Source organism: Aotus nancymaae, unplaced genomic scaffold (assembly GCF_030222135.1).
Source record: "Aotus nancymaae isolate 86718 unplaced genomic scaffold, 86718_ANA_hifiasm-v0.15.2.pri h1tg000019l, whole genome shotgun sequence".
In the NCBI taxonomy this organism is placed as follows: domain Eukaryota; kingdom Metazoa; phylum Chordata; class Mammalia; order Primates; family Aotidae; genus Aotus; species Aotus nancymaae.
The window spans coordinates 27,750,664-27,778,559 of NW_026988431.1; the positions used below are offsets into that span (position 1 = coordinate 27,750,664).

The 27,896-nt window shown below is 34.2% G+C and overlaps 1 protein-coding gene and 1 non-coding gene across 3 annotated transcripts in view; both read left to right on the forward strand.

The window, feature by feature from the left end:
- Nucleotides 1-27,896, forward strand: part of DNAJC13 (DnaJ heat shock protein family (Hsp40) member C13) — a 118,460-nt gene that overhangs the window by 42,109 nt on the left and 48,455 nt on the right. For both annotated transcript variants that reach the window (XR_010343451.1, XM_064378695.1), the window contains exons 14-31: nucleotides 545-652; nucleotides 1,349-1,504; nucleotides 2,730-2,786; nucleotides 4,277-4,398; nucleotides 6,524-6,599; nucleotides 6,838-6,933; nucleotides 7,673-7,816; nucleotides 11,461-11,543; nucleotides 12,927-13,080; nucleotides 15,795-15,898; nucleotides 15,987-16,146; nucleotides 17,114-17,176; nucleotides 18,300-18,401; nucleotides 20,315-20,419; nucleotides 21,451-21,653; nucleotides 22,659-22,743; nucleotides 25,938-26,092; nucleotides 26,694-26,739. Coding sequence is in view for 1 of the 2 variants with exons in the window: in XM_064378695.1 (XP_064234765.1) it covers nucleotides 545-652; nucleotides 1,349-1,504; nucleotides 2,730-2,786; nucleotides 4,277-4,398; nucleotides 6,524-6,599; nucleotides 6,838-6,933; nucleotides 7,673-7,816; nucleotides 11,461-11,543; nucleotides 12,927-13,080; nucleotides 15,795-15,898; nucleotides 15,987-16,146; nucleotides 17,114-17,176; nucleotides 18,300-18,401; nucleotides 20,315-20,419; nucleotides 21,451-21,653; nucleotides 22,659-22,743; nucleotides 25,938-26,092; nucleotides 26,694-26,739 (2,019 nt within the window). In the remaining variant the exon portion in view is untranslated. The remainder of the gene's footprint in view (nucleotides 1-544; nucleotides 653-1,348; nucleotides 1,505-2,729; nucleotides 2,787-4,276; nucleotides 4,399-6,523; nucleotides 6,600-6,837; nucleotides 6,934-7,672; nucleotides 7,817-11,460; nucleotides 11,544-12,926; nucleotides 13,081-15,794; nucleotides 15,899-15,986; nucleotides 16,147-17,113; nucleotides 17,177-18,299; nucleotides 18,402-20,314; nucleotides 20,420-21,450; nucleotides 21,654-22,658; nucleotides 22,744-25,937; nucleotides 26,093-26,693; nucleotides 26,740-27,896) is intronic.
- On the forward strand, nucleotides 26,500-26,603 carry LOC135275969 (small nucleolar RNA U13). The gene has a single exon (XR_010343549.1). It is a non-coding gene; the product is annotated as a small nucleolar RNA U13 (small nucleolar RNA).

Genomic DNA, 27,896 nt, shown 5'->3' on the forward strand with positions numbered 1-27,896 from the left:
GAATACTGTTACTCCTATTTTACAGCCGAGGACAATGAAACTCAGAATTACATAAAGTAACTTATCTTGCTTAATGTCTCCGTTTTTGCCAGTAGTAAAATTAGGATTGGAACTCTACTCCTAACCATCATGCTGGAATGCTTTATACACTCAATAGTCAAAAGAAAATTCACCTTGAGACAAGCATTTGTTGTTAATTTTAGTACATGATTTTAAATGCTAAGTTTTATTTAAAATTTCAGTTATAAAATTCTGGGTAGGCAAATGTTGTTTGCCTTTTAATAAGATGATGTGTAACTTTTGAGAGAGTACCTTGTGTATATGTTGAGTTAATTGTTGGGCAAATTATCTGTGAAGTCTTACCAAAATCATGGTAAATCATCACTTCTGCCTGCTTATCATGGGTTTCCTTTTTGCCTTATACTTCAAAGGCAATGGTTTTTAATTCTTTCAGTGTGTAATGAATACTCTTTATAAATGACTTTGTGTGACGCTAGAACATGGAACTGCTTATGAATTATCACTGTTTTTTTTTTTTCAATAGCCCATGCATGATGACTATGATTTAAGGCAAGAACAGCTGAATAAAGCTTCTCTTCTCTCGTCAAAGAAGTTTCTGGAAAACTTACTGGAGAAATTTAATTCCCATGTGGTAAGTTATAATTAAACTTGTCTTCATGGTAAATACCATACCGTTATTGAAAGATATTCTAGAATTGCCACATGAATGATTTTGTTTTTTTATTACAGCCCCCAGCTGTGGTCAGTATTGGTCACAGTTCAGCTTGGTCACTGATGATAAAATATTTTGTCTTAGGACCGTATCCATTCATCTGGGAAGGATACATGGCAAAGCCTTTAGATTTTCATGATGATATCCCAAATTTTTGTTTTCTCTTTCTTTAAAAATATCATTATGAAATAAACTGCTCTTAAAAAAAATTAAGCCAGATATTTGTTCCTGGGTCCCTGATAACACTTTTGGAGACGATCATTCTATAGCATCTTGAAGGAACATGAGCAGATTGCTTGAATCTTGCAAGTATTGTCAAAGATTGCTTTTTATGCAAATAAACATTAGCCTTAGTTATATATATTTGAGAAGTCTTGGTCATTCTCTTGAAATTGGAGTGAATTTTGTTTGTTCCTTTTGAGGTATGATGGACAATGGATTCACTGTATGAATAAAGAAGTACTGAAGACTCCAACTTTGAATCTCATTTTGAGAAATTAAAGTCAGTGTTTATGTCTGACATATAGAATAACAGAAAGGAACACTTTACTGTTACAATTTAACTGAAACTCCCTATCTCTTAAGTATTTAAGGCAATTTGTTGCTTTGTTTCAGGATCATGGGACTGGTGCCCTAGTTATTAGTTCGCTCTTGGACTTCCTTACCTTTGCCCTCTGTGCTCCATATAGTGAGACAACTGAAGGGCAACAGTTTGATATGCTCTTAGAGATGGTAGCATCCAATGGAAGAACCCTTTTTAAACTCTTTCAGGTGAGAACTTGTATTTTTCTTACCAAATAACAGTGAATTTAAGTGAACCACTTTTAGGATCACTGTTGCTAAGTTAACATATGCATACTTCTATAGCAGAGGTGTCGAGCCGCACTGGAAGAAGAGGAGTTGCCTTGGGTCACACATAAAATACACTAACACTAACAATATCTAATGACTGAAAAAAAGAATCGCAAAAATGTTTTAAGAAAGTTTATGAATTTGTGTTGGGCTGCATTTAAAGCCATCCTGGGTCAGCCTTCAGTAAATACAAGCATCCATGTAGGCTGCAGGTTGGACAAGCTTAATCTGTAATATTGACAAATAAATGTACCTAGTATGTTATCATATTGGTACATTTTGAACGCACAGATTTATTGGTGGTTTTAAGTAGAGCTCTGTTGATGGGTGTTGACTGCAGTTTTGACACTCTGCCCATCTTCTCTATCTTGCTTTTTTATTTTATTTTTTGAGGCGAAGGTCTTGTTCTATTGCCCAGACTGAAGTGTGATGATGTGATCACAGCTCACTGCAGCCTCAATCTCCCAGGCTCAAGTGATCTTCTCATCCACCTTGGTCGCTGAATAGCTGGGACCAGAGACACGTGCTACCACAGCCAGCTAATTTCTTTATATTTGTTCTGTAGAGACAGGGTCTCCCTTTGTTGCCCGGGCTGTTCTCGTGTTCCTGAACTTAAGCGATCCTCCTACCTCAGGCTCCCAAAGTGCTGGGATTACAGACATGAATCACTGTACCTGACCTCTATTTTAGTAGTGAAAAACTCATTTTTCTGTGGTAGGCCCAAAATTCCCTTTTCTTTACAAATTCCCCCTCCCCCCCAAAAAAATGAGCTTTAGCAGGGCTTTTCATAAACACTAGAAGACATTTATTTTATATAGTATTATGGTACATGTTAGGTACGTACATGCATATGTGATATTTATATTTTTATTAGTATCATTGATATGTATCATTCAAATAATTATAATCAAGTAAATGCTGGGTGCTTTCTACTAATGTAAATTCTTTATGTATCTGTATCTCTAAAGCTATATTGTAAGAATACCTAAAATATTTAACCAAACTGACTTTGAGATGTATCCTTTACTAATTTTATGACTTATACCTTGTGTAGAACTGTCTATCCTTCTTAAGAGTAACAGCTAAATATGTTGGAACAAAATTCTTTTTTATCTTTTGATACTCTTTTCCCTTCACTTTAAAGCATCCTTCCATGGCAATAATAAAAGGAGCTGGGTTGGTTATGAAAGCAATAATAGAGGTGAGAGAACAATTTTGAAATTTTAACCTTACTTGAATGTTAATAGGCTGTTTTAATTGAAGTTGACAATATTACCTTTCAATCTTTTTTGGGAAATACACATTTCGCTGGGTAAGAAAAGTAATTTTAAATCTTTATTTAGAAATTAGTTTTAAGCTAGTTACAGAAACAATCCGTAATAATAAAAGTTATAATTTCCTAGTAAGTGAAGTTGTGGAGTAAATAAATCTGTTATTGTATTATTCATTTTATTTAAAGGAATTAAAAGTTAGCATTCTATCTCTTGCTCTTTTTTGGAAGCATATTGTTGACAGTGTTGAAATCTTGAGATACTGAGATTACATAGAAATCTATTGATAGTTAGTTCACAGCAAAATGATGCCAAGTAAGAAAGGCAACAAAAAGTTCTTGGTAAAGTGTAGTTGTAATTGAGCTCTAGAGATATGATCTTGTTGAAGATACTACTTTTTTTTTCTTTTTCTTTTGCTGTTTTTGAGACAGAGTCTCGCTCTGTCACCAGGCTGGAATGCAGTGGCGTGATCTCTGCTCACTACAGCCTCTGCCTCCTGGGTTCAAGCGATTCTCCTGCCTCAGCCTCCCGAGTACCTGGGACTACAGGCATGCGCCACCACACCCAACTAAGTTTTGTATTTTTAGTAGAAACAGGGTTTCACCATGTTGGCCAGGATGGTCTTGATCTCTTGACCTCGTGATCCACCTGCCTCAGCCTCCCAAAGTGCTGAGATTACAGGTGTGAGTCACGGTGCCTGGCTGACACTTCTTGTTTGAGATAGTTGCTTTATGCTTCTATATTTTTTAAAAGATAAGATTGTGGCTATGAATGTCTGTTATATACTATGATGTTTACAATGATATGTCTAAACAGCTTTTGAATTCTTTTGTTGTTATAGAAGCAATTTGAATAAAATTTAAGAATTCTTTTTACCAAAAAATTCATCTATTGTGCATAAACATGGCACATAATTAAATAATAAACACAGAATTAGTATGCCCTTAAGTAGCTGTAAATATGTACTTAGGCATTGAGCTGGGCGGAACATCAAAGTTTATTTGCATTTTTAATGTGTATATACAATCAAAGGCTAATTTTCTCCCTTTGGCTAATGGGTTCTTTGCTCGATATTAGCTACCAAAGTATTCATCTTTTACAGAGCTTGCAGTAGCCAAGCCTCTCCTTTTTGTTGGCAGGTATACACGCAAGGAATGAACCTAGTTTTCATATTAAGTTTAGCAAAGCATAGTTTATAAGGTAAATTTGTCTGGAAACATCTCAACCTTACTCCAAAGGTTTAAAAATTACCTATGCTGTTACTCACTTATGTTATTTTTGGGTAACTGGAAGATGCATTTTAAACTTTGATTACATATGAGTGGTTGTTTAATTTAAAGATGTAAAAATAGTTTTTTAAAGTTTGGATAGCTTGTCCTGGATTGCCACTTTAGGGATCATCTTTACCTTTTTTCCAAAGGAAGGTGATAAAGAAATTGCGACAAAAATGCAGGAGCTTGCCCTAAGTGAAGGTGCCTTACCTCGACACTTGCATACTGCGATGTTTACAATAAGCTCAGATCAAAGGATGCTTACAAATAGGTAGGTTATTTAATTCAGTTTGCTATAAATTAACTTCTGGTTTAGAGAACCAATTCAGATATTACATAAAACTAAATGTGTATTACACAAATGTAACATTTTTTTTGATCCACCTAGTTCTTTTCCTTTCCTTACAGAAGGGTTTTTTCCAAATGATCACTGTCCCTACCTGTGGATAACTTAGGGGGAAACACTGTTTACTTTTTGTCCCCACCATCCTTTTATCAGGCTCTGACACCACAGTCATGTGACCAGTATGGAAAAGAGTACTTAGAAGCTTATGGAACTAGAATCACATGCCCAAGCCTTTCCTCCTTATATTCCTGTGACCACCTTGCATGCACATAACCCCATGTGAAAACTTCACATAGTTGATTTTTAAATATCTTTAGTCAGTTAAGTACTCTACTGTAAAAACCACAGAAAACCTTACATATCCAGCGTAAGCTAGACTTAACCTAAATCTCTTGTAATTAGATTCCCTTTTTCCTAATAGTCATTCAAATATAAACATATAAATTTATTCCACACTACATGAATTCCAGCCCTTTTAACCCTCTTTGTGGTTTCTAAGATGTTACCCTTTCATCTATCTTAAGCATACCATATTATGACTCATATTAGTAAAAATGAGTATCATAAATATTTTTTTTTGACTTTAATAGCTGAGTTAAACATTTAGTTTGTTACAATACTGTACATTATCTTTGTCACCTATGTGCAGTTATTGTACATCATGGTATGCTGTCTTGCTAGTGATTTCTTACTCTTTGTATTATTAGAAGAAACTATCTCCCTCACTTGTATTAACAACAAAAGTAGTCTTAGAGGGTAGAAAGATAAGAAGGATGTTTTCCTAGTATTATTAGCAGTGCTAGACACCATCTGCCATTAAAGTAGAGACTATAGATATCTTATTCCATTAAGCCCTCATGTTAAATTCTTGATTGTTGTGTTCCTCTTTAGTATAGTTAATCAGTTAAATTCCCTACTGTGATCAATTAGTGTATTTATCAGGGAAGCATTTTAATTTGGAGAATATTCCAAAAGGTTAGTAAAATTTGAATTACACTATTAAAAATCTGTCAATGTATAATAGAAATATCACTATTTGTATTGCTTTATCTTTTATACCTTGCTGTTATAAAATGTTACCTCTTTTGTCCCTAACTAAAGCCTTTTTAGGAGTCACTGATACACCTACCAAATGCCAGTGAAGGAAATTACAGTTTTAATTATTTCAGTATGTTAGCTTTCAAATTGGCACAGGAATGAATAGTTTTAGTAGCGTTCACTTTCTGGTGACAAAGTATATTTTGGTTTTGCAGTTAAATTTTGTTCTTCGGTAATGTAACATATAGAAAACATATGTCTGTAGGTGGTTATTTGGTTATTTCCCTCATAGGTTTCATGACCATTCTTATAGCTATGGTAATTGAATCCCCACCAAAGCACAGAAGGGTCACTGGTGAGTAAAATAGGATTTCTGCTTATGAGGTGCTTTCAGTTAAGGAGACAGGTATTAACATGGGGATTAAAATTAGTAAATGACTAAACCCTAGATTGAACTTGGGTCTTAGATTTTTCACTTTGAATTAAAATATATGTTTATAGCTTTTAAATGAGATGAGTAAAATAATTGGCTATAAGTGGTTTAGGTCTTTGCCCAAACTCCAAAAGTGAAAATAATTTTCTGTCTCTGACCTTGCCAGAAAGGTTATATTAGAACATAGTTGTTGACTTTTGCTTGTTCAGAATTCTAAAAAATGCCAGCATGCCATTGTCACTATATTAGTAGGACTTGTTATATGAATTAATTGTGTCATCAAGTCTAATTGTTTTTTTCTTTTTTAAATGGGATGAAAACTTTTTTCATATTCAGGTTTATTGAAAATTAGTGTATTTTTTTAGGAAAACACTTTAATTTTTAGAAAATTTCAAAATTTTAATAATATTTGAATTATACCTTTCCACATTAAATTATTTTTAATAACTATTTTTAACATCAGAATTTTTTTACTGTAGCCATATTTTTTATAATTATGTGATATTTTGTTCTTAAAAATTCCTTTCTGTTCTAGCTGAGATAAAGCAGCAAACCTTTCTCAACGTCTGCTTTTTTCAGACAGCTAAGTAGACATTTAGTGGGACTCTGGACAGCTGATAATGCAACTGCAACAAACTTGTTGAAACGCATTTTGGTAAGTTAGTTGAGAAATTAGATATATGTACTGCCTAATAAAATTTAGTTGAACAAGTTATCTCTACTGTTAAAAGGGGATGGATTTTGTTTTTGATTGAAAAGGTATTCATCATAGGAGTTTTACCATAAAGTTTTTCCCTCAATAGCTAAGTCATAGTATTAATTTATTTGGGTTTTTAAGGCTAAATTTTCTTTTGCACATTGTTTTGAAAATGGATTTTGTGTTTTGTTTTTAGCCGCCAGGTTTGCTGGCGTACTTGGACAGCTCAGATCTCGTACCTGAGAAGGATGCTGATCGGATGCATGTTAGAGACAATGTGAAAATAGCAATGGTAAATATGATTGTCTCAAGTGTCTTTTTTAGGAGTAAGGGTACTATTTTATATATATAGTCTTTTTTTTGAAACACGCTAAAAATTTTAGAAACAAAGAATTCATTGCATTGAATAGTAATACTTAACTATTAATATCTTTATATCCTGTAAAATTTATCTGTTTTAAGTAGACAATTTGTGGTATATTTATAGAGTTGTGCAACTATAACCACAAATTAATGTTACGGATAGTGGTCATTTTATTCTATGTTTTGTTTCTCTAATTCAACTTACTGGTACGTTCTGGAGTACCAATAAGTGTATACATGTGGTGTTACACATATGAGATTGATAAATGTTGGTAAAAGGGGCTGACCATGAAAAAAGTTATAGATAGGGTTTTTTCCCTTACAAGATCTATGTTAATTATAAGGGTTGGGCCATCCATGAAAAAATCAAACGTCTTTATGATACACTACTATAATAATTTCTTACATGTATTCTTTTTTCTGTCATCACTGCTTCTCTGTCTGCACCCAGCTCCCACTTGCATCTTGCCCCCCCTCAAAAAGGAATCATCTTGAAACCTAAGTAGAAAAGTTAAAGTTTCTTAATTTGTACAAGTTTTCAGTTTGTTTCTTCACTGAACCATAACATCCAGTGTTTACTTTGTAAAATAGATAGAATGACTAAGCTTTACATAGAGTTTTAAAATAAATTTGCAAACAGACATGTAATAGATTTCATTATTTTATAGGATCAATATGGAAAATTTAATAAAGTTCCAGAGTGGCAAAGACTAGCTGGAAAAGCTGCTAAAGAAGTTGAAAAATTTGCCAAAGAAAAAGTGGATCTTGTACTGATGCACTGGAGGGATAGGATGGGCATTGCTCAAAAAGAGGTAAAAATAAAATTTTCTTCCAAATTTCTAGCACTTCTATGTGTCCTAGTCTACTTTAGTTCCCACTCTTCACAGAGATAGTATTAATATATTTCTTGCTGAATACTTGAAGCTTAAAAATGAAAGTTACCTATTTTTGTATATATTTTCCTTAGTTCATAGTTTTATGAGTTGATGATTAGGTTTTTATTTTGATATTGAATATAGAATTCGACTCAATTTTTTTCCCATTCCAGTTTTTGTTCTTTTTTATTCATATGTATTTATTGCCTTTCCTTCGTCTCTGGGATTTTGTTTTGTACCTATAAAAATAAAGGAGCACTTCCTGTTAACCTTTTTGTTCAGAACTAGCCAGACAAGTGTTTTGGAGATAAGATGCACATTTTAAAGTAAATTTATTGTGTGTACTTAAATTTTGTAGTATTTGTTTCTCAAATCAAAGATCCAAAACAGTTTTAGTCTCATTATTCAGCATGCAGTATGTGCTACAGAACTTGATTCAGTAATGCACATTCTTCTATTTATAATGGGTTTTGCAGTAGTTAAGTGTGAATTAAGATGTCCTGTAGAAGCAGTCTTGATCTCAGTTTTTACTGATCACACATACATTCTTTCTCTTTAACCTTCTCCTTATTTATGGTAGCTGTTGCTTTATTCAAAAAAAATAACTTAAACATCTTAATAAAACAAATGGGTTTCTTATGGATTACCAGAATATGTAAGCATAGCAGAACAAATATTATAGTCTTGTGTATCTATCTGAAATTGGGACCAATGTTTAATTCTTTAGTGCTCCAGCATAATAGGTTACTGCTAATTTGTATAAGTGATGTAGTCAGTATAAAGAATCATTAGACAGGCTTTCAAGTGACTATGCAGCATAGTAAAGAGAATACTGAACTTTGAATTGGTTAACTTCTGAGCCTGATTTCAGTCACTTGTTAACCTAAGTTACGGGTTTTTAGAACCTTACTTTCCTCTTTCTTTCTTTTTTAATTTTTGTAATTTTAGTAGAGATGGGATTTCACCATATTGGTCAGGCTGGTCTCAAAACTCCTGACCTCAGGTGATCCACCCACCTTGGTCTCTCAAAGAGCTGGGATTACAGGCATGAGCCACTGCGGCTGGCCACTTTCCTCTTTCATAAATCAGAGTAACAATACCTCCCTTCTCTATCTTACAGGGTTGCTTTGATATGCAAGCAAGATAGTAGCAAAGGCACTAGATACATATCTGGTCAGGATATTAGTATAGCATTTGAACAGTCAAAAAATCTACATATATGAATGATTTTCAGTTATTAAAAATTATAAGCTTCTGGCTTCAGGTAGTTAAACCCATTTCTAAAATAACAGTTGTTTCAAACTGTTGAATATAATTATTGTACTGCAAATAAGTTTTTGGCATCAGACTTCATATGTAACATTTATCCAACATGAGTATGAACACAAAGCTGTTTTAACTAAAATTAGAGATAATCTGCTATTTTAAAACAGTAATTGAGAGGGAAAATAATATTTTTAATATAAAAAATGTTTTACTGGTTTGTTGGTATCATTTACATGGAGTATTACTAAGGTTTTAAGCAAATAATGATGCCAGATAAATGTTACTCAAGAAGATCTTTTGGTGAGCATCAGCGGTTTATCCCCTTTTGCGTGGGCACTATTTTTAACATTAATTTCTTTAGGGAACAGCAAATAATCTTTGTGAATAGAAACATTAACATCAAAGTTTGGAATGATCTTATGCTGCAGTTAGAGTCTGAAAACTAATCATTGTCAAGATTGGCGATTCTTAAAACAATACGCATTTCTTATATAACCAATGTTTATGAAGTCAGTTCCATTTGCAGCTGATGCTCTGTTGGATTAGTAGTAACCTTTGGCTAATGTGTAAGATTGCTTTTTCTTTGTTATTTTCAGTTTTAGGGATTTTTTTTTTTTTTTTTTTTTTTTTGAGACGGAGTTTCGCTCTTGTTACCCAGGCTGGAGTGCAATGGCGCGATCTCGGCTCACCGCAACCTCCGCCTTCTGGGTTCAGGCAATTCTCCTGCCTCAGCCTCCTGAGTAGCTGCGATTACAGGCACGCACCATCATGCCCAGCTAATTTTTTGTATTAGTAGAGACGGAGTTTCACCATGTTTACCAGGGTGGTCTCGATCTCTTGACCTCGTGATCCACCCGCCTTGGCCTCCCAAAGTGCTGGGATTACAGGCTTGAGCCACCACGCCTGGCCTGGATTTTTTTTTAGATAGTTAGGGCTGTTAGCCTAAGTCTCCAATTCAGTCACTTAGCCTATAGAGAGCTTTTTGTCCTTTTTCTGTATAGTATTTACATTTTCATTACTCTGAGCTGCCAGCCTTTTGTCCTGGAGGGGAGGAGAGATTGAAGAAAGTACTTGTTAATTAGTTTAAGGAAAGGTTTGTCATTAAACCAAATTTTGAATTATTTATATACTCTATTCAAGCCACCTTGCATTAGTTTTCATGATAGTGCACGGAATTAAAATTTGTAGGAAACATTTTGTTATATAACTTATAGGCTTTATGTTTCAAACAATGTTACAATTTATTTTACCTTTTTTCTTTGTCATCTAGTCTGGGGTTTTTTTCTTTCTTTCTTTCTTTCTTTCTTTTTTTTTTTTGGCACTTTAATGAAATTAGACTTCTGTGTTTTAATCTAAACCACTTTCTACTTTTTGTTTCTATCACAATAAGGATTAGTATTTTCATGTCTGACACATACATATAGCTTTCATTTGGAGCAGAGATTCTTAACCTCTGATCCAGGTACAAATTTCAAGAATTCCTTGAAATCTTCTCCAGTTGCAACCTTACGTATGTGCCTAAGTCTGAAACAGGGACCTAACTCTCTTTGAATTCTCAAAGAGTTTATGACTGCCTAAAATTTGAGTCACAGGCTTAGAGAAGCAGATGCACCTATTTTGGTCTTAAAGTGAAGATAATTTTATATTGATGTATAATAGATATAACTTCGCAGATCCGGGCTCATTCTCTTTTTATTTTCTTCAAATTTTTTTCATTTTTACGATTAAATTCAGGATAAAAACAATATGGTGAGTGTAAGTTCCTGTTATGTCTGTGAAATGCATTAAGCTGCCTGGCATGTGGAGTCATCTTTGATACTCTTTGTTTAATAAATTCAAGTCTTACTTCACATGTGTTTGAACGTAGACACATGTCTTCTCCATTAGCTATTTCAATTTGTTCTTGTTTCTCTTGGCTTTGGTAGCACTTTAACAACCTGTAATCTTTTGCATTTATTGTTGTCCCAAGACTTCTGTATTAACTGCATGTAAATGTTTGAAGCAAGTCACTGTTTTTGACTACTACAAATTTTATTAATCACTGTAAACTTTAAGAAAATTTGGTGTAGAAACAGCTTTGAGCTACATGGAAAATACTCGAGTAACACAATAAAAATATATACTGTCAAATTATATGTGATAGAATTTAATATCCTATATTTATATTCATGTTTTATAGATTTTATTATGTTAATTTTGTTTCTATCAAAATTTGATGAAAGAAATGTTTCTCATCACTTATAAATTGATGATCTTGTGACTAAGCCTATTTGGTAGCCCCAGATTGAGCACTATGAAGTTTTTTTCTATTCCAGAACATAAATCAGAAGCCAGTAGTTCTTCGAAAGAGAAGACAAAGAATAAAAATAGAAGCAAATTGGGATCTCTTCTATTATAGGTAAAATTTGGCCTCTTTTCCAATAAAGATTAAATTTACTACTTCCGTGACAGACATGTTTTTCTTCCTTGAAACTATTGCTTTATGCCACAGGTATTTTTATGCCATCACGTTCAGGAACTATAACTGTTAAGATTGGGGTGACTAGAGATGCTCCTAAAATTAAGGCTTTTCATAGAGTGATAGTCAGAGAAACTAAAATTAAAGATTTTTTAAGGCTTAGCAATGATTACTTTAAAATACTTTATCACGGGCTTAGAAATAATTGGAAACTTCCCAGTTGGAGTCTTAAAAGAGGCAGATGATAGTAACGTAAGACTTGTGAGAAAGAGTGTACAAGTTAGCTGACTTCATACACTCTCTTTCCTATCAAATATGGTAACCCCTTCCTTCTTCTTATCCACTAATCTCACCCTCACCCTGCACCTCCCTCCCCAACACACACTCACACACACACACCCCCATGACGATGATGACGACAGGGAAACAATCATTTTGGGGAGTTTGCAAAGCTTCTTTAAGATAACACAGTACTCACTCTGGAAACTGACATATCAATTATACCTTGGCCAGTAAAGAAAAATAAGTCCTTTGAAAACTCCCATTACTACTTTTAAAGTATACAGTATGTATATAGCATATCCTTAAATGTATGCCCTGGATTTCTCTCTTAGTTGTGTTGCGCCCCATAGAACTTTCTTGGAACTCTGAAATGAGACTTTCTAGGCCGATTGCAGATTCTAAAGTAAGCGTATGTGAAGCTCACTTATCCCCAGTTAGACTTGGACCCAAATGTTTTACAATGGTTTCTCCAAGCGTATGAGGAATATACTTTGAAAATGCTCAGTCACAGCCTGGCAGCTTGCAGTATTGTTTCTTGGGTAGTCTGTAAAGTACTAATATTTAGAATGTTGCTGATTCCACATGCTTCACCCAAAAGTTCAACAATTCTTATCTCCCCAACCTAAAGGTTTGTATCTGACAATAGAATTGTTTTCTTAACTGGAATTTGTATTAGCAATAAAATTCTAGTTGAATTAAAATTGAAGTTGAAATACCACCTTTTTTAAATTAATTCACACAGATTTATAGTGTAGGTTCCTTTTTTTCTTCAACTTTTTATTAAAACTTTCAAACATAAAAAAAGTTAAAGAATTTTGCAGTGAATATCTGTATACCTGCCACCAAGATTCTGTTATTAACGTTTTACTCTGTTTTCTTTACACAGATTTTATTTTCCTTACTTATACTTGCTACATTCTATTCCACTGTTTTTTTGGTTTTGTTTAGTTTTGTTTTTGCTTATAAGGTACGTAAGGGATATTAATAGATTTTAAAAATGCATTGTGCATCCTGCTATTTTCTGATTATATGTATGTCTAGGTTTGGTCAAGACCATGCCAAGTCCAACCTTATTTGGAATTTCAAAACACGGGAAGAACTGAAAGATACTCTTGAATCTGAAATGAGAGCATTTAATATTGATAGAGAACTTGGAAGTGCTAATGTGATCTCTTGGAATCACCATGAGTTTGAGGTAAAGTTTGATTTTTCCTGTATATTAATCTTAAAAAATAAAGCATGTACTATTTGGGGAGTGATTTTTTAAAAAAAATTTATAATTATATAACTTGTTTTTACCTTTCCCCTTTAATGTTAAATAGGAAATACTGGAAAACTTTAATCTTTGTGTCAAACAAAAATAAAAAACTAAATTTGTTAAGTAACTCAGCTTTGTACCTGAGAATCACGTAGTAGGAGTTTTAATAATTCTGTGCATTCCAAATCTGTGCTTTGCTTCCCCTCCCTCCTCGCATTTCTGGGATCTTTGAGTTCTTTTTTCATTGAAACATATCCTGTTTGCCTTGTTCCTTGTAACTTGATTTTTGTTTTTCTGTGTGTGTGGTAATTGATTCTGAATTGACTGTATTTTGCTATTATATTGAAATATTGATGTGAAGAGCAGGAAAAACAAAGATGGTGGTGGTAGATAATTTTATATGTGTGAGCGTATATATAATTGAAGTATATATATAATATATATGATTTAAACTATTATAAGAGCTTTAAATTTGAAAATGTGCGTGATCCTGCATGCTTTGATCTTTAACCCAGTTTCATTTCCAAAACATGTAATAATTTGAATATGACCATTCTTAGCAAAATGAAAAACTTGTCTTTGTTTTGGGAGTCTGTATTCTCCTGGATTTTCTCTTTTTTCACTGTCTACTTCTCAAGCTGTCTTTCCTTATTTTTCTTCATCTCCCTGACTGTTAATTGTTGGCTGGCGCCAAAGTTTCAGTTCTTTGACCTCTTTGATTTTTATTTGTTGCTTCAATGAAATCATTAAGTTTCAGGGCTTTAAATGTTTGTCTTTTTATTTTTTTGAGACAGGGTCTTGCTTTATTGCCCAGGCTAGACTGCAGTGGTGCCATCTTTGCTCACTGCAGCCTCCACTTCCTTGGCTCAAGCAATCCTCCTACCTTAGCTTCCCCAGTAGGTGGGATCAGAGACGTGCACCACCACACCTGGCTAATTTTGTGTTTTTTGTAGAGACGAGGTTTCACCATGTTGCCCAGGCTGGCTTTAAATGTTTTTTATTTGCTGATGGCTTCCAGATTTTTATCTGTTGCTTAGACTTTCAGCCCTAGACTTCATACGTTTATCTCATAATTGAATATCTAATAAGTAATGTAGAACTTTTCTCCAAAATTGTGCTCTTGTTCTTCCCCTGAGCCTACTTCTCTTACAATCTTTCTGATCGTAGATAATGACTACTCCTTATTTTCTCGTGAAAACCCTTGAAATTATCTTTTCCCTTATACCCCATATCAAGTTTTATAGCAAATTCCATACAGTGCACCTTCAAAGTTTATTTAGACTTTCTTCTTGCTATAGATTACAACAATATCACTGCTTCAACTCCTGCCTCCATGGAATCTTATCAACATAGCAGAGTTACCTTGTTAAATAGCAAGCAGATTATTTCTGTGCTCATAACCCTTGGTGCTCTTGTGGTTTCCCATCTCAGTTAAAATCTGAGTTCTTAAAATGACTTCAAGCCAGGATCTGTGGTACCCCCCACCAATGCTAAGCATTGTTTCTTTTATCTTATCTCCTACTCCTCTCCCCCTCTCTCACTCTTTTTCAGCCAAACAGGCTTCTTAAGAAACACCAAGTTCACGTTCTTGCCTCAAGGTCTTTTTATTTGCTATTTCCTCTGCTTAGAATAAAGTTTTCCCCAGATAGCCTCATAACTTGTTTTCTCATCTTCAGATCTTTTGAATGTCCTTGAATGGGGCTTCCCTGGCTACCTTGTTTAAAAAGGCAGCCCCTTTTATCCATACAAACATGCTTACATATACATTCTCTCTCCCTATCCCTGTTCTCTGCTCTGTTTCACTCTGCAGGACTTCAATCACCCAACTGTCAAATATATTTCACTTTTTTATGGGCTTCACCTGTGAGGGCAGAAAGCTTTGTTCAACTGCTATCTCTCCAGTGCCTGGAATAGGGGGTGGCACACAGTGTATGCTTAATAGAAATTGAATGAATTGAATGCTCAGACTTTATAGAAAGTTAAATGAAGATACATATTTCATTTAATATAATTTATATTTTTAGAAATCAGTTATTTTAGACATTGGAAAAAGAATTTTGATTATTTGATCTGGGAATTACTTTTTATAATTGCCTGAAATCTTTCCTTGAGACACACTGCCTGAGTGCAAGCATAGGTGGTACTGCCTCAACTCCTGATCTGTGACTTTGCCCTCATTTATTTGTCACCTCCATTTAGTAGCATGGGGTGATTTGACATAGAAGGAATTATTTATAAAAATGTAAAAGGAAGTTGATGCGTTGGTTTTAAGTCTTGGCAAATCGCCAGTGATAGAGCTGGGGTAAGAGGGAAGACCTGAAGTAGTATATGTGTGTTGGGCAAATTATGTATGATGCAGGACCATCTACTCCCTGGTTTTTTATGCCAAACCTGGAAGGGAATAAAGCAGATTTCATTCTTCCTTTTTTCATTGACACCACATAGTGCTGTGACAGTTTTTATCAGCAAGTCTTACATTTATAAAATTGGTATGTAATTCTCAACATTTAGCTAAAATAGTCATGTTAATATTTAACAGATACTTTAAGAAATGGTAAGTTTTGAGCAGAAAGAATTATAAGAAACAATTATTAGAAATTGCCAGAATCTGTTGTAAACTGAAATAATGTAATTTGCTTTTGTTTATGAAGGTTAAATATGAGTGCTTGGCAGAGGAAATTAAAATAGGAGACTATTACCTGAGATTACTATTGGAGGAAGATGAGAACGAAGAAAGTGGATCAATTAAGAGATCGTGAGCTACTCTGTATATCCTTTTGCATTTGTTTTCACTGTTGGTTTCATGGTTATTTCTATTGTGAACTTTTTTTTTTTTAATCTAGGTATGAATTTTTCAATGAGCTTTATCATCGCTTCTTGCTCACTCCAAAAGTAAACATGAAGTGTTTATGTTTACAAGCCCTTGCTATTGTTTATGGCAAATGTCATGAAGAAATAGGACCTTTTACAGATACCAGATATATCATTGGAATGTTAGAGAGGGTAAGGATATCATTTAAGGAAATTACTATTTGATAGTGTCTCTGGGGTTTATGTTAAATTTAAAAAACTAAATTTAAATTCCGTTTGATCACATTATTACTGTAGCTTTCTGCATTCATTTTTCTGTAATTTATACTTATTTAAATCTGAGTTAGATGAACAGGAAAATGAGTAAAGGGTTAGAATTTGTCCATGTCAATTTACTGTTTTCAAACGACTTTAGTTGATCTACTTGTCAGTCTTTAAGTATGGATGAGTTGAACAGGTGTGTATAAAAGAAATAGTGACTTCTAGATTTGTGTGTACCTTTTTGGTTTTCCATTCTGGAAAAATCTAGAATGATGCTAGCATACTACAGATAGTAAAAACCTTTTAATACTTCAATGATAACCCTCCAGAAAAAAAAAAGTTGAATTAGTACTTTAAATTATAAAGTTTGTCAAATAAAAAAATTAGTGGACGTGGTGTCATGTACCTGGTGGCTTACCTGGAAATGAGAGGATCACTTGAGCCCAGGAGGTTGAAGCTTCATTGAGCTGTGATCACACTCCAGCCTGGAGGATAGAGCAAGACCTTGTCTCAAAACAATTTTTTTTTTAATTTAAGAATTTGTCATTTAACACTTGAACATGGTAGAGGGGACAAGTTAATCAATTTGTTCATCATGCAGCTCATTTGATTGTTTCCTATTTGTTGCAGTATGTATGTTTTATACTTTCAATTGTGTTTATTTTCCTTTTACTTAAAGTATCATTTGGACCAGTTCACTTATTTCAATTTTTACATATCTCCTTAAAGCCAAATATTAATCTGTGGACTTTATCTGCCTTTCTAGGGAAATTAGACAAGTTATATAAAGTTATAGAGAATGTAGTTTTCTGGATTCATCAAGGAATAATTGACAGATTTCTATGATTTTTCTTCTTTATCTATTCACTTCTGACCAAATTCTCATTTATTTCAATAGTGTACAGATAAACTTGAACGAGATAGGTTGATTCTCTTCCTTAACAAGTTGATCCTTAATAAGGTACAGTAGTTTTGCGTACATACGTTGTTGTTTTCAAGTCATACAAGTAATTGTAAGATAAATTCTCACAATTTGAGTTAATTATCCAGGGAGGGTTGTCTTCTGTCTTCTCTTTTCTGTCTTTTTAGGCAGGAAGTTCTGTGTGCTCTAACCTCCTGGAGGGAAAGGTTTTTGCCAATATCCCTGTATAGTCGTTCTTAATATTACAGGTGCTAAATGAATTGATGATAAAATTCTGAATCAAGAATAATGATGACTTTTAAAACATTAAAATGATTTTTAATAATAAAAATTATTAGCTTACTTTTCTTTAGGGACTCTTTAGGGTTAAATTTTAAGTAAAATACATGCTTGACATAAAGTGGAAAGTTTTTAATTTATCAGTGTGCATTTGGTTGATAAAAAGTAGTTGGAAGTTGTAAGATAAGTCACTTTACTCAGTATTTTCTTTTTAAAGGCCTTTTAATAGGTTCATGCTAATTTCTAACAACAGGAATTCATAGTTGTAGTAACAATTTACTATTTACGTTGAAGTTTAAGCAGATTTTCTTTTCCTAAAGCTTTGATCTAATGCCAATTTGTGTAGTTTTATTCTTATAGTAAGTAATGCAGATGTTTTAAACTGAAACATAATTGTAAGTACAAAGAAATTTTAATTGAAATTACAATCTCTTCCAAGAAATTACCAGTTATTTCATATTTATGAAAACTGGAACACTGAAGGATTTTTAAATATAGCAGACTTTATTTCTGATACAGAATAATCTGTTTATTAAAAAGACCTTGGCAGAGTAATTGTAAAACCAGAGTTTATCACGACAGTCTTCAATTTGTTCACTCTTATTTTTGTGGGTTGTTTTTTCTCAGAATATATTTCAGCAAAAATAAGTGCTCTCTTTAATATAGTTTTGCCCTTTTAATCAATTGAAATTCGGGTTCCTTGAACACAAAATGCTGAAAAGACCAAATAATACCAGTCATGTTAATTATTTCCAAAGATTCCAAGCATTCTTTTCTTTGAGGACCTCATAGGTAGCAGTACCTATTGGGAAAGGTACTGTAGGGAAAGGATTTAGATTATGACAAATAATTAGATTATGAAAAAATTGTTTCCCTCTTCCAGAAAAATGTTAAGGATCTCATGGATTCAAATGGAATTAGAATCCTTGTGGACTTGCTTACCCTTGCACATCTCCACGTAAGCCGTGCTACAGTACCACTGCAAGTACGTATGCTTGTATATGTTTTACAAACTTGACATTTTTTGAGTATAGTTTTAGAGTCAAAAGAATCAGGAATCTGAAAATACGTGGTCAAACACATATTTCTCCAGTAATTACAGTAGTACTAGTTCTGGGAGATTCACACAGAAAATGTGAAATCAATGTAAGAACAATCCAAAATGGACAGTAGCAATTGAGTTTTGTTTTGTCTTTTAAAGTAACTGTATCTCTAATGTGGCTTATTTTGAGGCAGTGTGCCTTTTAGGATTTAAACTGAATTCATTAGATATGTAACTAGTACTTTTAGCATTGGCAAGCATTAAGAATATGCTTTGCCTTAAAGTAGTCTGGACACCTTATTAAAACCAGCCAAGAGGACAAATAACTAACTTACAGCTCGTTAGTTTTTTTTTGTTTTTGTTTTTGTTTTTTTGGTGTTTTAATTTCCTGCTGTAAGGAGATGTGCCATGTTAGACTTTGTACAAATTTGTGACCACAAGTGCTATCCGAGTATGTAGTATATGGCGTATTCTGTTATATACCATTGCAATAGGTACTGTTCTGGTACACATAAAATACATTGACTTTTTGAATCCCCCAACAGCCCATTGAGATTTTTATCATCCACATTTTACAGATGAGGAACTAAGGAACACTGTGGCTAAGTACCTTGCCCAAGGTCACTTGCTAAGTGGCAGAGCTAGAGTCAAGACCCAGAAGTCTATATGCTCCTAACAACTTTACTGTACCTCTCTATATGAGTCTAACTGAAAGCTGATAATTATGGCAGTATTTAAAAACAGGTTATTTCATTCTCAGGTGATTATAAGAAAAAGAACAGGCTGGGCATTGTGGCTCATACCTGTAATCCCAGCACTTTGGTGGGAGGATCACTTGAACTCAGGATTTCAAGACTAAGCAACTTGGTGCAACACCTATCTTGACAAAAAAAGCCAGATGTGCTAGAACAAGCCTGTAGTCCCAGCACAGGGGCTAAGGCTGGAAGATTGCTTGAGCCTGGGAGGTCAAGGCTGCAGTGAGGCATTTTTGTGCCACTGCACTCCAGCCTGGGTAACAAAGCAAGACCCTGTCTCAAAAAAGAAAGTAAAAGATGTTGGGGAGAGATAGCATGGGGAGATTTCAATGCCACATATAGGTGAAGGGGAGGAAGGCAGCAAATCACACTGCCACATATGCACCTATGCAACAATCTTGCATGTTCTTCACATGTACCCCAAAACCTAAAATGCAATTAAAAAATAAAACAAACAAAAAAAAAAAAAGAAAAAAAAAGTAAAAGAAGAATCATGTTGTGATTAAAAAACCAAACTACATGAAAATTCTAACCTAGATTCTTATAAAACATTGATAGAGAAAATTGTAAGAATTATTTGTAGTAAGGGGAATAGATAATAAACTGAGATTAAGTATATAAAAACACTGAAAACTAACTTTGCTGTTAGCATTTTAACTCTTTGATCTCAGGTACTTATTGAAACTGTTAGTTGGAGTGAGTTTTTCTCCCCAAAAGAACTTTGAGCGTTGTTGCTTAAGATTAATGATATATATTTATTTACATAACTATTTGCAATATTCTTTACTACTAAAATGTTAGTGTCCTGGGCATGTATTAATGACCATGGGGAATATAGATACCACTGAATTTAGCTTAGATTGCTGACTGAACTTAGGAAACCATTTACCTGAAATATGTATTAATAAAGAAATAGCTTTTTTGGACTGTTAGGTTAGACATTTTGTCCTAAACTCTTAAATCTTAAAATAAGGCCACTTAAAATTTCAGGTTAACTTTTAGATATAAACCCCTTCAAAGTACTGCTGTGCAACTTGTATGACACCTGCTCTCTCTTAGATTTTTGCCTTAGAAAATAATTTAAATCTTTTTTAAACTTAGAGCAATGTAATTGAAGCTGCCCCAGATATGAAAAGAGAAAGTGAAAAGGAATGGTATTTTGGCAATGCAGACAAAGAAAGGAGTGGCCCATATGGATTTCATGAGGTGTGTATCTTGGAGAAACTTTTTGTGAAGGTCTTAGCATTTCTTATGCCCTCCTGCTTAGCACTTATTGAGGTGTGGAATATTTTTAAACTGTCATTTAAATACCTGTTATTAGCTCCAAGGACCCTACAACTCAGTTTCCACGTGAAAAGTTGAGAACTAAACATACATGTAAAATTATGTCTTCAAACCTTGTTTAATAGCTGTTGTTATGGAGGTCGCACTTAGGTTTTTAGTGAATTTTATGTAATAATTTCTGACTAGGTGTAGTGGCTCACACTTAAAATTCCAGCACTGTGGGAGGATCACTTGAAGCCAGGAGTTAAAGACCAGCCTGGGCAAGATAGCAAGAGACTATCTCTACTAAAATAAAAAACAATTACCTAGGCATGGTAGTATATACCTGTGGTCTCAGCTACTTGGGAGGCTGAGATGGGAGGATTGCTTGAGCCCAGGAGGTTGAGACTGCAGTGATCACACCACTGCACTCCAGCCTGGGCAACAGAGAGCAAGACCCTATCTCTAAAAAATAAAAATAAAAAGCTATCTTAGTATTTATGTCAGATTATAATGTTTCTATAAGGTATGAACAAGTAAGCTTTGCTATGCAGTCTAAAATTTATGGAAAATTGTCCAGTCCAAGAACTAAGGACAGCTTTCCTCTTTCTCTTGATACTTGATCTTGTCTCCAGTCTTCAGCCTCCCAGGCTCATTTGGAATTGTGGCAAAGAGTTTTTTAGAGGACGAACCCTTCTACTCTAGTATAATTTGATTATTTAGCCCTCCACCTACCATTTTTACTCTTTCCAGTATGCCTTATGTTCTGCAGGTTGGCCAAGTGGTTGTGTTTTTTTGTATTATCAACCAAATTTGTGTTCCCAAAGGCCGGTTAACAAAACTTGGTGTTTCTAAAATAGTGTACTTGCATGTTTGTTTCATAATTTAGTATGTGTTTACTATAAAGTAGAAAACATTGGTGAGATTTTTTATTTTATTTTGTCTGTTTGTAATAATGCCTTTCATCCATTAAGATGCAAGAATTGTGGACCAAAGGAATGTTAAATGCAAAAACCAGATGCTGGGCTCAAGGCATGGATGGATGGCGACCACTTCAGTCCATACCCCAGCTTAAGTGGTGTCTCTTAGCCAGTGGACAGGCTGTCCTGAATGAAACTGACCTTGCTACCCTTATATTGAACATGTTGATCACAATGTGTGGCTATTTTCCAAGCAGGTAAAATGCAATTGCATGTTTCCATGGATAATTGATATGCTTCCTTAGTAACATCATAGTATCAGTCTGGTGATTTAAAACAAAGATGTCCTATTTATGGCCTTGGAGGAATGCTGCTTTGACCTTTGGAATTTTTTGAAACAGATAAAAAGAATTTGCAAATTATATTAATAAAGTAGCTAAAAAAAGCAACTTGCTCTAGGAAATTTCAAATACTACAAAACTGAAACTTATCTGTACTTGCAATAGTAACAATTTTATAATTTATGGCAAAGAATGTTTTGAATTACACATACTGCAGCCCATAGACAGTGGTGAATGCCAGCTGTTGATCTGTCAGGCTAGCTATTTCTGCTATAGAAGGCGCGTGTAGGCCTGCATCTTGGCCCACTTGACCAGTGAAGGTGAGAATGTGTTCTCTAGTAACAGTCATAAGTATAACACTTGCATGGAGCTTTTCAATCTTTATGAAATATTTACATATAAATCATTTTGATTAAGATATCTTGTGATGGAAATTACTGAGAAACTGTCACATATTTTAAAACACTTGAAGTTTTCATGGTTCCAGTTGGACTCAAAACTATAGTTAGCATTTAGAAATAAAGTAGTATTAAAATTAAAGCTATACTTGGAAAATACAAAACATAGTTAAATCAAGGTTTAAATTTATGTAACAAAGTTTGATATGCCCTTTGGGGGAAAATACCACTGACAGTGTGTTGGACACCACCAAGTTTAATCAATTAAATAATAAATAAGAGTCTTTGGCTCTTCTAGGGTACTGTTTTTCAAGGAAATCTTATGGAAGGAAATGAAGTCATATTAAGCAGCCAAATAGATTTAAACCAAAATACCTAATCATGTTCCCAGCTGTATGAGAGCTTAGTCTTCATTAACAAAAAAGTAAGGTAACTTGCTTCATGCCTAGTAGAATGTCATATGCGCTGAACATACAAATTTTAATAAATATATTAAATGTTGATGTGAAAAAATATTTTCTAGGGATCAAGATAATGCCATCATTCGGCCTCTACCCAAAATAAAAAGACTGCTATCAGATAGCACCTGCCTTCCCCATATCATTCAGGTGAGTTATTTGTATGTTATCAAACTAGGAGCAGTTTTAAGAATCATTTTCTCTTAATTATCAGTACCAGTTTTTGTTTTGTTGCAGTCTATTCCATTTTCAGAAAGCCTAAACAGGCCAGGTGTGGAGGCTCACACTGTAATACCAGCACTTTGGGAGGCTGAGGTGGGAGGATTGCTTGAACCCAGGAGTTCAAGACCAATTTGGTGAACATAGGGAGACACCATCTCTACAAAAAAATAAACTAATAAATTAGCCATGATGGCATATGTCTGTAATCCCAGCCTCTCAGGAGGCTGAGGTGGAAGGATTACTTGAGCCCAGGAGGTTGAGGCTTCCATGAGCTGTGATCATGCCACTGCACTCCAGCCTGGGCAACAGAGCAAGACCCTGTCTCAAAAAAGAAAGCCTGAACTTTGAGTTAAATTCATTTAACCTTTTTTTGTTTGTTTGTTTTTAAGACAGTCTTGCTCTGTTGCCTAGGCTGAAGTGCAGTGGCATGATCTCAACTCACTGCATCCTTTGCCTTCCATGTTTAGATGATTGTCCTTGCCTCAGCCTCCTGAGTAGCTGGGATTACAGGCATATGCCACCACACCCAGCTGATTTTTTTTATAGAGAAGGAGTTTTGCCATGTTGGCCAGACTGTTCTCAAACTCCTGGCCTTAAATGATCCATCTGCTTCAGCCTCCCAAATCATGGCTGGGATTACAGGTGTGAGCCACCGCGCCTGGCTATTTCACTTGCTCTTGAGTTACTGAATATGCTGTAGAAGATTGAGCCTAACTATAGGAAGTTTCCAGATTCCAGAATTGTTCTAAAAGGGTTTTATTTATTACCTATTTTAAAAATCACACCACTTGAATACCTGAAAAGTGATTTAATCCAGTTTGTGGTGTGTGTTGATTTGTTAAGACTACTAGAAAGTACACCAGCAGGCCACAGGTGTGAACCATGGTGGTTTATATCTCAACAAGTAATCACAGTCTCACTACCTTCTGCCCTAGATTTTGACTATTCTTAGTTAGGTTTTCATTGATACCAACTGATGCAAAGCATTGATTTGGAATTAACATAAGATACACGAAAATATCTTTTTCTTTTGTGTTATTCTGCTGTCTTGGAATTAAGCTCTTTAAACTTCAGATTAACATTAAACCCAAATAAGTCAGGTCCTAGAGATTTCAGGTAAATGTTTCCATTAAGTTCTATGCCAGTAACTTGTGCCATTTGTACCTTTCAGTTGTACGTTGGTCTGCAAAAGGAGAGAAGAGTTATTTACTCAGTTAATATATTTTTACATTCACTTATTTACTACCTAAGTGCCTATGTAAGTCATTGATGAAGAAGACTTCTAAATACAGTAATGCCCTATCCCTTTTTTTTTGCCAATTTCTGTTATTTAAGCATACTCACATTTTAAAATATCTGTGCTTTTCTGTTGCTGGTATTTCCATTCAGATCCTTTAATGAAAAAGCACTGCAATTATTGAAGGCTCTAAACTATTACCACATCCCCCTCCCCCAGGGGGCCAAGTGGCTGCATATGTGAGGTGATGCAGAGAGAGGAATTTGTTCTCTCTGGTAGACCCTCTCAACATGTGGATAAAAAACCATGCCCAGAAGATCAACCTCTCCAATTTTTCTAAGTCTTACAAAACAGAAAGGAAAACGTAAACACAAATGGCATTAAATTTCTGGCTAGGAAGGGATGATTGAGAAACTCAAAAGAGATTTGCTCAGCATAACATGAAGCTTGAGGGAGGGAGGCTTTCTTTTAATTAACCAAAACTTTTTGGTAATACCTGAAGAAAATGATTGAGATTTGTATTGATAAATCTTGAGTCTTTGAACAGTGTATGACTTATATTTTTTTATATTGAGTGTAAAAAATATTTTAAGAAGTTATTTTTGTTTTCCTCATAACTTTTTATGTTCTGGGAGACCTGAATCTTGCTAAAGCACAGTTAGGTAGCCATAGCAGTTTCCGGGAACATTATCTTCATTGGTTGGGAAGGGATATCTGTATTTCATTTGACTTAAGAGCAGCCATCAGTTTTACTATCTGAGAGAGCTTCAGAATTTTTATAGTGGTCCAGGGTACAGTGAGTTAATGATATAGGTTTTCTATTATAGTGACAGTTGGAAATACTCTTAGGGGGTGGAGGCGTGTGTGCATGTTTGTGCCTGTGCCTGTGTGTGTTTGTGTTTGCTGCTAATTCCCATAATGTCAGGTCTTGAACTGCTGCCATTAACACTAGGAAAAATCTTCTATGACTGTATTTTTCCTTTTTAAAATTTGTAATAGTGTGAAATGCTTAATCTAAATATCTTGTGGAATAGATAAGACACCAAAGCACAGATAAATTTAAGTTATTTACTTAAAAGAGACATAGCTGTTAAGTCTCACATAAGAGTATAGAACTTTGGCCTCCTAATCTGAGCTACTTTCTGTATTGTAATTTTTTTTTTACTGGTAGCATTTGACCCCAAATTAAGGATTCATTGGAAGCAAGTGTTTTGGAATGACACATTTATTAAGCTTCGTAGCTAAAACATATTAAATATGTTTATCAAAAGTTTTTTCATAGCAATTCTGTATGGTTTTTAATTAACCCAGATTTATTAGAGTAATCCCAGAAATTCCCTTCAGTATTTCTAGTTCAAATTTCTAGAGGCCACAGATTTTGGCACTTATTGGTAGCAGATGTACTAACTGATACTTGTTTGCCCTCTTGCCTGTTAACTACACTTCTGAATCTACTTTTTAGGCTGTTTCATTGATCATTATTTTCTCCTCTGCTCCTTGAGTTCTCAAGTAGCCCTCAGGGGATTCTTACCTCAGCTCAACTGAACTGAAACAAGCACAGAAGTCTTTTTAGGAAGATTCTTGCACATGAAGCAATGTTATCTGTAACATTATGACAAAACTAGCTTCAGGCATGTTTGGGCATTTTCTGAATATGTTTTGATCAATTCTCAATTGATTTTCTGCATTGAATGTTGTAGAAAAATAATGTGAATTCTTTTTCAAATCTGTTGTGGGTCTGGTAGATGAGCTTACTGACTTCCATGGGTTTTTATTTTATAACTTACATAAGGAGCTATAACCTAAGCATATGAAATAAAAAACCTAAAATGAATGATGATGCAGGTTTTTTGCAACTCAATAAAACATTTTAATTCTTTTTCAGCTACTGCTGACCTTTGACCCTATCCTTGTTGAGAAGGTTGCTATTTTGTTATACCATATCATGCAAGATAACCCACAGTTACCCCGCCTTTATCTGAGTGGAGTATTTTTCTTTATCATGATGTACACAGGTTCCAATGTGCTTCCTGTTGCTCGGTAAGAACTTTAAGGGTAATCTACTTAAAAGTATTATTTGAGTTGTACATGGACTGATGTAATGAAGTTATAAAAGCTATTTAAGTACATGTCTAAAGACTTGGAAAGTAGAATGGGGGAATATTACTCAGAATTATACCACTATACCCCATCTAGCATAAGAATATATTATTTAGTATTTAAGTGTGTATTTAATACAACTATATTCATATTGTACATGCAGTTTTCATTTTGCTTTTTCTTAAAATTTAGTAATTTTTTTATATTGTCACAAGCTTTAATAAGACTACACATTAAAAATCTAGTTTATTTAAGGTCTTGCTTTAATCAGAAATTAAATTTGGGAATGTGGGTTTATGTGAGTTGCCGTTTGTGACTTTTATTTAGCTATAAAAGATCTAGTCTTGATCCTTTTGTAGTTCATGAACATGATGATTGGGTGTTCATACGCTTGTGTGAGATATGCCACCCTTGAACCTTGTTATGACGTCGGCACATTACTCATCTGACCTGGGGGAAAAAAAAAGATCTAGTCTTTAGAAAATTAAGGTTACAAAAACTAAATCAATTTCTATATCTGATGATTAATTTTTCTTTCTAGATTTTTGAAATACACACATACCAAACAGGCTTTCAAGTCAGAAGAGGTAAGCCAGATTTCTCTGAATACTTAACCCTGGGTAAGCTGTTTTGGCACTGTAAAGTTTCCTGAGCTGTATGTGTTTACTATATCACAAGTGCATGAGGGCAGGTATTGTTTTAGTCCATTCTTACATTGTTTGTGATACCTTGCGCATATAAAGTCTAAGCTAGTATTTTTAAAGTCCATTAGACTTAATATTGAAATTGCAACTCTGAATTATAGCCTGACACCTCCATGAATATAAGTTGTTCTCTTTGTATAAGATTTAGATTGGTGATTTTCACAAATAATTCATTATATACCTGAGTCTTGCATCATCAGCTAAGATTCAGGAAGACTTCAGCCTTTTTGTTAAGATTCCAAGGTGGCAGAAGTGCTAGGTTTCTTTTTTGAAGCTGCTTAATTTTCCACATGCTCTCAAGTGTTCTTGTCATTTTACTGAGGAGTTAAGCTGGGAATTAAAAAATAGGAGACTTATTTAGGTAGTTTTGACAACCTAAACTTAATGCCTACATTTTCCAAAGAGATATTGATTGTGAAAAGAAAGGAAACTAAAGGGTGTTTTGAAATATGTTCAGCTTTTCATGGAGCATTGACTTTTTTGGGGGATCATATTGAGCAAAAGCAGACCACCATTTAGAAGACTAACAAAGGAATGTTGCACCACCTTGACAGACACTAAACTGTATGTTTTATAGAGCAGCCAATGAAGTCCTAGAAAGTGACCCATTTGTCTAAAGATGCCTATGGCAGCATAATTTCCACAGGTTTATACAAATAGAAAATGAGAATATAAACAAGTTTAAAAAGTCTTCAGTGATAGTATCTTAATGTAGTATTAGACATTTGGGCATTCTTTTTCTTCTTTATATCTGTGCAGCTATACATAACGTAATTTTTTCCAAATTTTATATTAAAAATGATATCATTTCAGCTAACAGTATTTTGAATAATTATAGCAGAACAGTGTATAGCACAAGTCTAGATGTAGGAATTACCAAATGATAGTATTCAAGAATGTAACTAGCAATTCTTTACCCCAAAGTTTAACAGATAGTGAATTTGTTACTCTTATTAGTAGAAAGCCTGAAAATGTTCATCTTCTAATTTGTCTTTGCACAATGTGATAAAACCGTACTTGAGTTTTTTCCCTTGTCTCTT